This window comes from Anser anser, assembly GCF_964211835.1.
Source record: "Anser anser genome assembly, chromosome: 1".
In the NCBI taxonomy this organism is placed as follows: Eukaryota; Metazoa; Chordata; class Aves; order Anseriformes; family Anatidae; genus Anser; species Anser anser.
The window spans coordinates 43,897,764-43,911,311 of NC_139720.1; the positions used below are offsets into that span (position 1 = coordinate 43,897,764).

General features: G+C 47.2%; 1 protein-coding gene across 1 annotated transcript; it reads right to left on the reverse strand.

The window, feature by feature from the left end:
- Positions 1-234: 234 nt before the first annotated feature.
- On the reverse strand, positions 235-9,199 carry CYP2D6 (cytochrome P450 family 2 subfamily D member 6). Its single transcript, XM_083844929.1, has 9 exons — positions 8,781-9,199; positions 7,020-7,191; positions 6,616-6,768; positions 5,810-5,970; positions 5,508-5,681; positions 4,029-4,170; positions 3,179-3,366; positions 2,095-2,236; positions 235-1,709 (listed from the first exon to the last, which is right to left on the reverse strand). Exons 1-9 carry the CDS (start codon positions 8,979-8,981, stop codon positions 1,531-1,533), a joined length of 1,512 nt encoding a protein of 503 aa, XP_083701055.1. The 5' UTR covers positions 8,982-9,199; the 3' UTR covers positions 235-1,530.
- Between the last annotated feature and the right edge of the window lie 4,349 nt (positions 9,200-13,548).

Consider the following 13,548-nt stretch of genomic DNA (forward strand, 5'->3'; position numbering starts at 1 on the left):
TGAGGGAGGGCGGCTGAGGGCGGGGCGGGCCTGCGGGCTGCTGCGGGCTGCGGGAGGCTTTTCGGGTCGCTTTTATTCCCTTACGGGCTCTTTAAATGGAAAACACTGACGTGCAGGTCCCGCTGAAGTTAAAATCTTAACGGTGGTATCGACAAACGTTCGTGCAAGTCAGCAGCCTTCACCGCTTCCAGAAATTGCCGTCAGAAAAATAAATGCGTGCACACACATACGCTGTTTCTGAGTTGTTGTTTTTTTTTTTTAGTTGTGATTATGCACAGAGGCTCCTTTATGTTAGTTACTACCAGTCTGAACATCAAACCTTAATATTTTTAAGGATGAGTCTGAACATCAAACCTTGATCGTTTTGCAAACCTTGCGAAACAATTGGTCAGAAATATTGCAGGAAGAAAAAGAAAGCCAGCTCTGAAACGTACAGCTAACTTTCAAGCAATGTAACTCCATGGCTTCGTGCCAAACCTGCCCGAGAACTGACTTTATGTAACGCTGAAGAAAAGCCGTTTCGAGGGGCTATTTAGATAGGAGATGGTAAACCTAAGCACCACAGTTCTTCTTGAAATAGATATGTAGGAATTTCTGCATTTCAGAAATTACCTGCTTCTGTGGCTGAGACATCATACTGATTACTTATGTACTCCTTTTTGGTATTTCCTCCTGCTTAAGGCATAGCGTAACATAAGGGTTGTCAGGCATTTCTCTGGATTAAAATTTACTTTCTTTGGGGCTGTAAATGAAGGCAATGCAGTATGTGTGGAATAAAGAGCAGTATGCAATAAACACGAAGTAATGAAGGGATTATATATTTGTAGGATGGTTGTGCCTTTTCAGGGGCACTGCTCTGTGTAGTCCCTCAGGGCGACGTTGCCCGGTCAGAGCTGTAGCTCTCGCCCTGCCCACCACTAGCGCACGCCAAAGCAGCTGATCGGCCGTGGATGGTTTTTGCAGGAACCAAGCCAGAGCTGAGCTGCCCTGGGCACCCGGAGAGAGGCAGGCAGAGGCACAGCAGGGAGGCAGGCAGTGGCTGAGCAGCAGTGGGGCTAGCAGGGAAGGGAGGTGGTCAGGAGCTCTTTACAAATTGTTCCGAGGTTTCTTTGTTTGTTTGTTTGTTTGTTTTTCCTCCTAGAATTGGCAGGACCCCAGGGTTATCTTTCACCCCAGATACCTTCGTATTTCAGTACACAATAAGCCAGGGCTAATACCCTCTCAGTAGCCATGTGCTCAGTAAACTGTTTCTGCAATGAGAGCCCAAAGTACAGCAGAACTGGTTTACTGGTTATATATGTACTCGCAAATATGACCATCACCTGTAACGTGCTATGGCTGTGTGATTCAAATTCCAAGACTGGAATTAAGCTAAGCTATATTGTTGGGCTACAGCCTTCTTTACACTGCTAGGGACATCTGCACAGATTTAGGTGGTCTTAAGTGGAACTTGGCATCATCCTGCCTAGACCTGCAACATTTCTGACAGCGTTTGCAGTGGTCTCTGAGTGAAAGGGGAACGGTGTGCACTTATCTTGGGATAGCTTGCAGCTTGAATGGGTATGGGGAGTTTATGAGGGCAAAGTGGCCATCCTTCCATGGCCTGGGCTGATCCTCGGGGAGCATGAAGGTGAATTTCTGCAGGAGAGTGGTGAAGAAGATGAAGAGCTCCATCCTGGCCAGCTGTGCCCCCAGGCAGACACGTCGACCTGCAGGAAGGGAGCATCCGTGAAAGAGGACGTTAAACCACGCTGGAATCACTGTGGGATGAGCAACCTCTGTGTGCAGACACGGGATGGAGCAAAACGGAGGGTCAGAAGCTGCTTTGCTCAGGAAGAACAGAAAGAAGAAGGTGAGAGTGCCTGGTTAACCATGTCAAAAGGGCACAGGCACTCACAGCTAGTTAGATGGGGACACCCTGTATGTTGTGCACAGCATCATAGAATAATTTAGGTTGGAAGAGCCCCCTGCAGGTCACCTTCTTACCCCCGGTCAAATGCAAAGAGACTACCCCTGGACTTTCACTTCCCAGGAGGCAGATCACCACTCCTGCTGTGCACCTGGCTTGCAGCTAGATCCTCCCCTTAGATTTACCTGCTGAGAAAGGCATGAAGGCCTCCGGTTTCACAAACTGCCCGTTCACGTCCAGGAAGTGTTCGGGGTAAAACTCATTTGGCTTCTTCCAGACTGACTCATCCTTCAGCACGGAAGACAAGTTGGTGATGACTGTCGTCCCCTGCACTCCTCCACAAGAGGAAACAACTTACGTGAGAACAGCAGACTTATCTTGGCGAGATGGATCAGCGCTGGCCCCTCTTTAGTCAGTCTCTCCCGTCTAATAGCAACCATCACTAGATGCTTCAAAATATGGCACTGAGCTCCTCTTCTGTATCTTAGCTATAACGGAGGTAAAGCAGTGCACTTTTCCAATAAGATGGTGCCTGCCCTATGCACCTGAAGCATTTGAACTTTTGCAACTTATATCCTAACAAAGGCCATTGCATGCAAATGCTAATTTCATGGTTACATAGTGGAAACAGCTTCTGCTTCACAGATCCTTCTGCACTTACTTTGTAGCTGGAGAGAAAAAGCTAACTGACAGACTTCAAAGCCCAACTTTCACACATGGAAAATGGCAAAGCTTTCTTGTTTCCCGTGTCAATGTTTTAAGCTTAGGGGAGTTACTGCAAGGCTGAAAAAAACATCCCAGGCTTGTATGGCTACCAGCACTGCCAGGACAGAGTGCTTTTGATTCCTGTCACAGTGTCAATGGACCGAATGCCAGTGGCAACTGAATAACTTCAGAGATTTAACTACTGCTGTCTCAGGAAAGGCGGCAAGCTGGTCTCATGTGCCTCCAAAGAGCCTGTCAGGCTGTCCTAGTTGCTTCTTCCAACACAGGCAGTGAATGTCACAGCTCATCGAGAGGAAAGCAAACCTTTGCACTGAGCTGCCACTACAGCTGGGTTCCCATATAACTTGTGTAAACCTAGAGCACAAACGTGTCCGTCCACCTGTCTGGTCTTAACATTTCAAAGTTCCCTGCTTTAGTGCTTGGCAGTGACCGTGATTTGGGGCTGGAAATACAAATCTGCAAAGTTATGTGGGGTCACCCACACCCTAGGCCTGGTGTCTGCACATGACGGGGATGCTGCATGGCCCGTCAGGCCATGCTCACCTTGGGAATGAAGTAACCTTGAAGCTCGGTGTCCCGGTATGTCATGTGAGGTAGCCCAACAGGAGTGATGTCCCCACAGCGCTGTGCCTCATGGATCACGGCATTGGTGTAGGGCATGTTCACTTGGTCCATCATGGTGGGTGACCTCTCTCTTCCAATCACCATATCAATCTCTTTGTGGATTTTACCTGAAAGCAGCACAGCCAAGGACTTAGAGCTCCCTTAGCTAAACAGAAGAGGCTGGTACGAGCTGGAGGAAAGCTAGCAGCATGAGCTCAGTAGGCATTGTGCAAGAGCAGGACAAGCAGTTATAGAAATGAACAGAAACTAAAGGGGAATGCCTTTTTTCAGTTGTTCAGGAAAAAAAAGAAAAAGAAAAAAAGAAGAAAGAAACAAAACAAAACAAAACCTCTGTAACTGTTATTTGTGCACAGTGTCTTTAATAAAGGTCTTGGCACTTGACATGCTACCTTATCCCTCCTCAATGTGCCTGGAAGTGTACTTGTGCAGGCAGCATTTGAGAATTAAAACAGATTAGTGTTTATTCCGAGTATAGGAGGGAGGGTTCCATGACCACTGGAAGTCCCCAGGTAGCCTTCAGTGTGAAGGAGAGTGAACTTGCCCTTCCATCTCCAGTCTTTTCATTAGGGCTTCCCCACCGCCACCATTGGGCCTGCTAGAGCAGCTGTATCAGGGGAAGTGTTTCTCCTGGTTTCTTCTAGACCAACAATCACCAAAGCTGTTTCTCCTTGCAAAAGCCCCAAACCATGGATAGGAGATGTTGAGTGTCCTTACAGAGAAATGAGGGTTGAAGGGAACATACCGCACCTCTGCCTGTCCTCTCACTTACTCTGTGTTTCTGGGTGCAAAAGCATGTACAGAAATGCCCACCGGAGGGTGGTGGAGGTGGTGTCAGAACCAGCTGCAAACAAGTCTGCGGTCACCAGACGAAGGTTGTTGTAATTGAAACCATTCTCTTCAGCCTCCTTACCCTGCGGAGAGCAAACAAGTGTGTGATAGGAGCAAAGACAGTCGCTGGGTGAGAAGACCTTCCTTCAGAGCACCGCTAAGAAGTACTAGATCCGCTTTTGCTGACCAAGAATTTCATTGGCAGAGAAAAGCACAACAGAGGCAATAGTCTGTGTATGACTGATGTGCTCCAATACCGCTGTTACCAGTGTATTTGAAGGTCATCAGTAACCTCCCACAGCCTGCGAGGTGAACATTACTCCTGCCTTCAGGACAGAAGTAAACACCTTGCGCTCTCAGCTCAGCAGGCCACTGCCACTTACTGTAACGTCCTCCCCCAGAGGAGGTGGAACACTGTTAGTCAGGCTTGATCAGATCATAAAGCCCACGCAGCAGCGAGGAGGCTGCACTGATGCGGCAAATGCAAATTAACAGTATTTTGAGGGGGCTATCTGTAGCTACGCATTACAGATTCTCACTGCTTCTGCCCTGGTGTTTTCTTATGATCAGGGGGGAAAAAATCAGGGTATCATTGCTGCCTATTAAGTCTGCAACACCAATTTCAGCAAAACTGGTCTCTCATCCAAATACTAATTGAGCTCAAATTTGCTAGCATATGAGATATGACAAGCTCTCTGCATGAGTTCATCTGCTTGTCTTTTCTAATCCTTTTTATACTTTTCTCTCCTAGGGACTAGCTTCTGCTGAGTTATTCTGTATATTTTGATGCTGTCTTAACATGGATAGCAAGTAATGAGGCATTTAAGTTTCAACTGTTATTCAAATAAAAGAACTCTGGCGAGGGAGCTGTGGGACTGGCCTGACTGAAGTTAGCCCAGTGGAGGGATTTATCAGACCGGCTTCTCAGGGGACATCAGTAAGCAGGAGAGGGATGTGACAAGAGGGAAGGAGGCCAGGCTCAGTCTCCCCCAGTAGAAATGCTCAGTGCAGAGCACGTTAGGTCACGTTGCTCTGCTCTGACATCAGTCGTTAAGGCACTGACAAACATCTTGCATGTCTGGCTTGTCCGCTGGTGCAAACTTAGACATATTCATGAATTCTCAATTATTGACTTTTAAATGTCTTCAGAATGGTGTAGGCTGGAAAGAAGGGAGCTGCCAGACACTGAGGGAAAAATGACAGTGGAAGGTGGTGACAGATTATATGATTTCTGAGGACAATCAAGGAGGGCACAGCATGAAGAAATTAATGCTCAAGATATGAAGTAGAATGAAGAAGTAGAAAATTAGGTAGTAATGGTCTTTAGAGAGCTTTATGACAAAAGTCAGCTTTCATCAACAAGCTCAAAGAAGTAGAGGAATTGCTCCTGGGCTCTAAGGTTCTGCTGGTCTCTCCCTACCTTTGACATTTCCTTTAAAAACGCATCAGTGAAATCACGGGTGTATTCAGGGTTCCAGGTCTCCATGTGCTTTTGTATGAGAACGTCTATAAAGTCCATGTATGCCTTTTGCCCTCGAAAGACCTTCTGCGGCAGTCCAGGGATGCGCAACAAAACGGGCATCACGTTAAGAAGCTGGTAGGCCAGAACCACAGAGAAAGAGACAAGATATTACGTGATGCAAAAAGAAAAATAATGAAAACACAGTGCTCTCAAGCGACAGAGGGCAGCCTCTTACAGAACATATCACACTTCTATGTTACCTGAGTCAGGAATCCAGCTTCTTCACTCAGGGAGTTTTCAAACAAAGTTACCATTTTCCTGAACACCTCATCACCGTAGTCAAAACGCTCTCCATAGATGATGGTGCAGATCATGTTGCAGACTGCATTGTTTACGAGAAAACGTAAATCGAAAGGACGACCTAAAAACAGAGAGGGAGACCAAGCAAAGAGGCTAAGCAACATCAACCTATTGAACCTCAGAGTTCGGCTACAAGAATACACAAATACCTCCTTGATGTTTTCAAGGGGAAAAAAAAAAACAAACTCAAAGTACAAATACGTCATAGTGGAAGAGAAGATCTTCTCATCTCCTACTGTGGTTCGGCTGGCCATTACTTAAGGGAGAAAGCTCCCAAAGAAAAGCTGATTTGCAGGGTTGTTCTGTCACATGCCAGATAACACTTCTGTTTGTGTCTAGATGACAGGTGATGTGCTGTGAAAACTTCACTTTTGTCATGTGTGATAATATCGCTGTGTTCCACCAAACTTCATAAAGGTAACAGTGACCAAGCTGTGGGAATAATATATTTTACCTCTGCTTATTTCTATTCATGTCCTATTTCAGACTGATTAGCTTTACAGTAGCCCCAATGTGTCAGGTAGAAGTGGCTTCAAGGCAGAGCAGGATCAGTAATAATTATGCTGATGGACTTGAAACACTGCATGCATATGGAGTGGCTGTGTTAGTAGTTCTCTCTGCATTGTTCTATTGCATTTTCCTGTTTTTTTGTTTGCTTTGTTTTGTTTTTAAGAGCAGTTTGCCCATCCTTCTGGATGTGACATACCTTCTTCTGCTTTGATTGCAGAGCACAGGAATCCTGCTTCCTCAGTCACTCGCTCCTCCAGGGATTTCTTTCCCATTCCAAAGTCCCTCAAGGTAGAGAGTGTGAATTTCCTTATCTCCTTCCAGACATGCCCATATCTTGCTACAACAATCCCTGGAATTATGGATGAGCAAGAAATGTCAGGAGCTCTGACATGTACATCTTCACTAGAGAAGAGCAAATGTGAGTTTGGAGGTATGGGTCTGTAGAGATAGATGAAAGGGTCTGATCTTGTACAGCTTATTCACACAGCCATTCTAAAAACTTATTACTGCACCTTCTAATGCAGCTACATGCCCAGTAAAAGAGGAGGGGGAGTTCTTGTGCCAGTGCCTGCAGGAAATGCCCATTTCCAAGGGACGTACCTTCAGATTTATCTCCGTAGCCCACATGTTCATACATTGGGAAGTATGGCCGGTCAGCAAAGTCATCCGATTTGTGAACCAGGGCTTCCTTCACAGTTTTGTACCCATTCAGCACTACCAGGTTGGTCCAGCAGTTCTGGAGGCTGAAGATGTTTCCGAACTTCTTGTGAAACTGGCAAGATAAAAAAATTGGCCCTGAAAGTGACCCCACACCCAATAGTGCTGGCAAGTAATGTCCGAAATAACCCTTTAGCCTTCCTTAGGGCCTTTACTATTTAGGGGGTTGAACTGCTTTTATTAGGAGACCTTCAGCTGACCTTTGACTGTTGTCTTTGCGGTGAAACATCTCAAAGCAGTGTGAAACACCGGCTGAAGCAGGGAGCAACGCACTGCAACTGGCAAGATTTAATATACAGCTATCCAGCTCAAGCTGTTGCCAAGAACTTTGTGCAAGCATTTTGGATTTTGTTTGACAACACAAGGTCAAGGACCTCTTTTGGGATTTTCAGATAGTGCAAGCTCAACAACCCCCTATTTCCTAATACTTGGATTTTGAATACTTTGTCTTGTTTATCTGTCTCTGAAAGCCTAGGCAATTTTTGAGCTAGTTTTGAACTAGTTTTGAGTTCTTTCTGCTAGAAGGAAGGATCGATGATAAAGCGATATGTAGTTTCTTTACATGCATTTGTTCCTAAAGATTGACCCAAAGCCCAGATCCTAGGAGCATGCTTGGAAGAGGCAGCTCCACGCTGGAGTTTCAGGTCAACTTTCTCCCCAAGAGGAATGAACGCATCTAGTAAGGCTGGTAATTCGCACATCCCCTACATCTGCTGTGATCTATAAAAGACACGAAGCTGAGAGCGGGATGATTGCACAGGTAACCTGTCAGCTGTATGCTCATCCAACCCATAGCTTGACCTGGAGCCGAGCCTCCTTGAGGAGGACAAGCCCTTCCACTGGACACGGGCTCCCAGGAGGCCAGGCTGAAGCTGCACTGCTGGTCAGTAACACTGAACACAGTGCTCAGGAGAGTGCTGTTGGAAGGTGGTGTCGTAGTAGCAATGCTCACAAAAAACACATTAGTTATCTCTGTTTTCTTTTTCCTTCTCTTTCTTTCTTTTTCTCTTTCTTTCTTTCTTTCTTTCTTTCTTTCTTTCTTTCTTTCTTTCTTTCTTTTTCTTTCTTTTTCTTTTCCTTCTTTCCCTCTTTCCCTCTTTCCCTCTTTCCCTCTTCATTTCCATACTCTGAGCAAATCAAGGAACTGAAATTCTCTGAGTGTATTTGCAGTGGGATTGGAAAGGGAATTAGTACTTCACTGGCACTAGAAATACATCATTAAAAGTGATTACCGGTCAAGACTGCAGTCAGCATGACCCTGATTTGATGTGATTTGAAAATGGTAATCTTTTGGACTATATGAAGGCAAACAATACAAATGCTGTATTTATTTTCTCCATTTGGTGGATTTTGGACAGACAGCTGAGCAGTGTTGTCCTAAAGAAAAAAAAGGCCTTTAGAGTTTGCAAACTAATCTGCTGCAAGCTGTGCTGTGCCTTTCCCTCGAGACAGAATAAGCCCTGACTTTGAACAGAAATGCTACAGACATTTTGGGCACTGCTGCTGGGGCAAATCCCGCGAGCTGATCTCTTTAACCGGAGCAGCCCCAGGCCCGTAGGCATGCTGGAGTAACTCACGGAGAAGCCTGCCATTCCCACGACCACGTCCCCAGCCCGCAGGTTGCCCCGCAGGGCTGGCACTCACCTTGTTGAAGGAGAGGTGCGGGTTGTGGAAGTCGATGTACGGCATGGTCCCGACAAATGGCAGCGACATCGGGCCTGGCGGGTAATGCCTCCACTTCTTTCTGCGCTTCATGAAATCAAGAAGCAAGGTAAAGACGGTAAGGAAAATTCCCAGCACAGAGATGTTGCTCCAGTAAGATGACAGCCATAGGAGCAACGTCATTTTGTAGCCTGTCTGCTCCTCGGTCTTCCTCTTTTGACCCAAGACTGTTTCTGCCTCTCCCTTCTGCCTCTTTCTCTGCTCTCCTGCTTCCCTCCCCGGGCAGCTGTCCTCTTTTCCTTGCTTCCTCCTGTCCCCTCACTCTCTTTTTCTGTCTCCCTGCTCCTCTCTCCCTGCGGTTTCTGGCTTGTGAATGTGGAACTTGGCTCTGTCCCCAAGCTCCTCCTCTGTTCCACTCAGCCTCGGGGGAGTGGTGATGAGGGTCATCCCTTTTCCTCCTCCTTCTCCTCCTTCCCCTCCTTCGCCAAAGCTGGAGCTCAGAGGCCGCTTTGTCCTTGCGACAGAGAGGTGCTGGGGTGCCCTCAGAACAACAAGCACAACAGCAACCCAGTCCTGCTGCATTCTCACGGGGCTGTTTTGTAAGCCTGTCTCCTTCTTGCTCATGCAGACAAGTCAAGGCAGACACGGATCCTAAACACAGGCTGTTCGGGTTTCTGTATGCAGGGCCAAGAAGTTGTTCCATTGGAGCTTGAGTAAGCTCAGGTTAGGTCAAGCTTTCCCATACAGAAAGCACATAAGTGACAGAAATTAGCCTAAAACAGTGACCTGAGACTAAAAATCATTTTTGGAAATAACAACCTTTATCCAACTCCAAATGTCAGTCAGTGCAACAACCTTGATTTTGGTAGGATACATCTCAACTACAAGGGGGAAGCACATGCTCACAAGCAGCCTTGCATTTCCAGCCCTTGGGGCAGCAGTAATCCAAACGCAATTATGGAGCTAGTCAAAGTGTTTCCTAAAACAGCACAGCTCTGTGCTCCTGGCATTGCTGCCATCGGAGATCAATAAAGCTCTCCATTATGACAGTTAGCTCTAGCTGAAAAGAAGCAATAAACCCATCACCGTTTGATCTGTGATCTCGGTGTGATCACAGAAAAACTCCTAATGGAGCAATTGCTGCGACGGTGATGGAGAGCTCAAGCTGCAAAGCGATGAACCCACAAACACTCTGCAGTGATCTCTGGTGTGTAGCCAAGGCCTCGAAACGCCCCTCACCCAGAGAGGCACCTAAATGCTCGTTATTTGTGCGGGGTCTGTACAGCATGATCAGGGAAACCCTGGCACGTCCCTTGTGAAAGCACTGTGACTCGGGGCTCATCTCAGGCACCTGCACACAAACATACAGCAGGGGACATCACGGACAGCAAGTCAGTGGAGCCACCTCACGTGATCGCAGGCCCGAGGACTCACAGGTGTACCGCAACGTGAAGGACTGTATGGTCAGGTGCAACCTGGGAGTGTGCTGGAGAAGGCAATTGCTTGACACAAGTGACTGGCGAGCCAACCAGGGGGATGCTCTGATGGGTTTGTTATTCATAAACGAGGAAGATCTGGCCCAGGACATGAAGGCCAAGAGTAAGTTTTCCTGCAGCAGTCATGACGCTGTGGAATTTAAAATCCTGCAAGAAGTCAGCAGGTCAAATAGCATTACAGCCCTTGCCTACAGGAGAGCGTATTTCACCTTGTTCAGGGATCTGCTTGCCAAGACCCCAAAGGGATCTGCCTTGGAGAGCAGAGGGCCCCAGGAGAGCTGCTTCTCTTCAAGGACAAACTCCTCAAAGCATGAGAGCAGTGGATATCATTTATTGCCTTGACTTTGGCAAAGCCTTTGACACGTCTCCTACAGTACTCTTGCAGCTAAATCAGCGTGATACAGACTGGCAAGGCAGATGATAAGGTGGGTGGAAGATTGCTTGCTCCTTGGGGCTCAGAGGGTTGGAATCAGTGGTACAGAGTCCAGCTGGTGGCTGATCACTAGCGACACATCATTAGCTGTCCCGGGGCTGTTAAAGTTTAACGTACTTATTAATGACTGGGGTGACGGGACAGAGAGCGCTCCTAGCAAGCACAGACTGGGAAAGCTAACGAGAGCTGAAGTGTGCTTGTGAGTTTGTTGGCTTCGAAGCACCCACCACATTTTGAACAGCTCTGCTGCAAGGTCTTAGGAGACAGAGCTGTGACAGTCCTGTACTCAGTGAGCTGACTTGAGCAAGAGGGGTCTGGATGCTTAAATGTGATCAAGGGATTTCTCTCAGACTCATTTTTGTGACCCACGCACACAGATGACAAGTGAAAAGATGGGAAAATATGGTCTCAGGAACATGACAGACATTGCCAGATCACCCACCTGGTAAAAGGATGTTACTCTTCGGGCTTCGATTTATTTTGAGCTCTAACTTTACAAATTTCAGCTGAAAAATATCCACCTGTGTTCTTTCCTTTTTGCTTATCTTGGCTACAGCTAAAATCTGTCAGACTCCCATCGCTCACCTCTGGGCTGCCAGAAGGATGGTTGGATGGTGGGAATGCAGGCAGTGGATTTACTTTTAGGGACATTGCTTTGAGAAGCCACCAGAAGAGCAACTCTCTAGCTGCTCTTCTTCCTGCGGCTTGGCCTTGATGTTTGGGCTCCAAAGCTGCAACCTGAGAAATGCAGCAGCTTAAGAAAAGATGTTGCTTCCCCCCTGCCATATACACCTTTCCAAATGTTCCTGGGCAATCAATCCTTTCCTCTCCCCACTTCAGGTGGCAAACTAGACAGCTCCTCCACTCCTGATTAGTAGCTTGGACTGCCTTGGCTGGAAAGGACTGGAAGAAGTGGCACAGGTTGGGTCATAGGTAACAAATCTCTATCTGAGAGAAAGGAAGAAAAAAGGGCAACGATGCTTTTGAAGAACAAAAGATGAACATTTGCATTTATTTTCAATAAAGTAATATTTTGAGAGATTTTCAAATCCTGGGGGAAAAAAATCAAAATCCGTACATATTAATTTTAGCTAGCTTCAGCCCCACTGTGCAGTGTGCTCATCCTTATGCAATATCAGTTAAGAGACAGGCTGAGTGAAGTTGCAGAAGTTATGTGTGGACATTGCTGTTCTTAGACTGGAGAACCCCCAACATGAACAGAAAGCAAGGTTCGAAAAGAAGCCTGTTGATCTTGCAAAGTGAAGCATCCAGAGGTAACAAAATGCAGGGATTAGCGTTGCCTGCACAATGTTAATTGAGATTTCTTGTCCATATACACCGTAAGATCATAATTAATTGCAAACTTTTGCTATTTTTCCTTCCTGAAGGACCCTCCCTCTGTTCATGGGATAGATGATGATCATTTAGTAACCCTGTTTTAATTACACTGTTTGGATTCAAAGCCTGTTTTGCTACCTGCTGATCGCACCCCGCCTGGTGAAAGTCCCGGTTCCTGGGCAGCTGCCAGCAGCCAGGGAAGCGCTCTGCTTTCTCTCCCCACTTTGCTTCAGTGCCGGAGCCAGGAAGCAGCGGTCACACAACGTGAATATTTCCTCGAGCTTTCAGAAATTTCTCATCCACACCCCAGCCGGCTGGCTGCTTTTCCCCTCGCACCGTTAGGTGGATCCAAACCTCAGCAACATTTCAGTCTGGAGAAGCAAAGCCCCTCGCAGGAGCACAGCTGCTCGGTGTGATGCCTGCTGCTGCTGCCATTCCCCAGCCATGCCGTGCTGGGGGAGACCCCCGAAACCCTTCCTCTTCAGTGGCTTCTTCACTGGCCTTCTGCCCATTTCCAGGGTCCTTTCTTCCCTTCAGTCCCGCTATTTTTGGTCCTTCTCCGTATCCTTTTTCTAGCCCATCTTTTGCCCATTTTGCCCTAGCTCTGACTGCTTCTCCTCCCAGCTGCTTTAGTGCTGGAAGGGGGCAAGGGGGGAGCGGAGGAGACCGGCCTCGTGCTCCTCATCCTCCCTTGCCAGCCCCAGCAGCCGGCGATAACCACCACCTGCTCCCTTCAGACAGCTCCGGGGGATTTGGGCTGAAAAAAACGAGATCTCTATCAAGCACAGGCAGGCCGGTTTTTCAAGTGCTTGTCAAGTGGCCAAGTTTGAGCACAGTTTTAGGGAGCGGGCGCAATGTGTCTTCCTAACAGAGAGCCGCCTCCTGCCAAGTTTCAAGTGCAGCGCTTCTAAGCATTAAACCGAGAGAGGAAAAACGTCGCCAGAAATTTTTCTAACGGGTGAGGAGGAGGTCAGACAAACAATGGGTTTCTAAGAACGATGTCAGCCATCAGAAATGGATTAAAAATTTTTGGCTGAATGCTCCCAAACAAATTTAGCCGGAGGCACAACCCCAGCTTGGGAAATTTTAGTCTCAGTCGGTTCATTGTGACTGTCTTGGACTTCAGATAAGGCTTCGTAAATTGGAATTATTTGTACAGCTTTAAGATGGGCTGTGCAAACAGCTTGTTCATAATAAAGCAGTCAGCAGAACTGAAATAGCCAAGTCTTTCATAGTTACTGTTACTATGACTTACTGCCAGCCTTCCCACATTGCAAAGAAATCTGTTCTTCAGGCTTTTCTTCCTTAAATTCCCTGTGGCTCCCTACCCTTTTTCCTACACCCATCCCAGCACATCACCTGTTACCAAAGCAGGTCTCAGTCAGACTTTGCTTCTACCGCCCATCCCCAACCTGGCCTGCTTTCCACCAGGCTAATGACAGATTCAACTCCAGATTCTCCTGCAGGCTTCGATTCCTCAGGC

Coding starts and splice junctions, on each gene's coding strand:
- CYP2D6 (XM_083844929.1), bottom strand. CDS start 8,981: ATGACGTTGCTCCTATGGCTGTCATCTTACTGGAGCAACATCTCTGTG. Junction 5,682..5,809: donor AAGCTGGATTCCTGACTCAG/GTAACATAGAAG, acceptor CTGGCCTACCAG/CTTCTTAACGTGATGCCCGT. Junction 4,171..5,507: donor TTTTAAAGGAAATGTCAAAG/GTAGGGAGAGAC, acceptor TGCTCTCCGCAG/GGTAAGGAGGCTGAAGAGAA.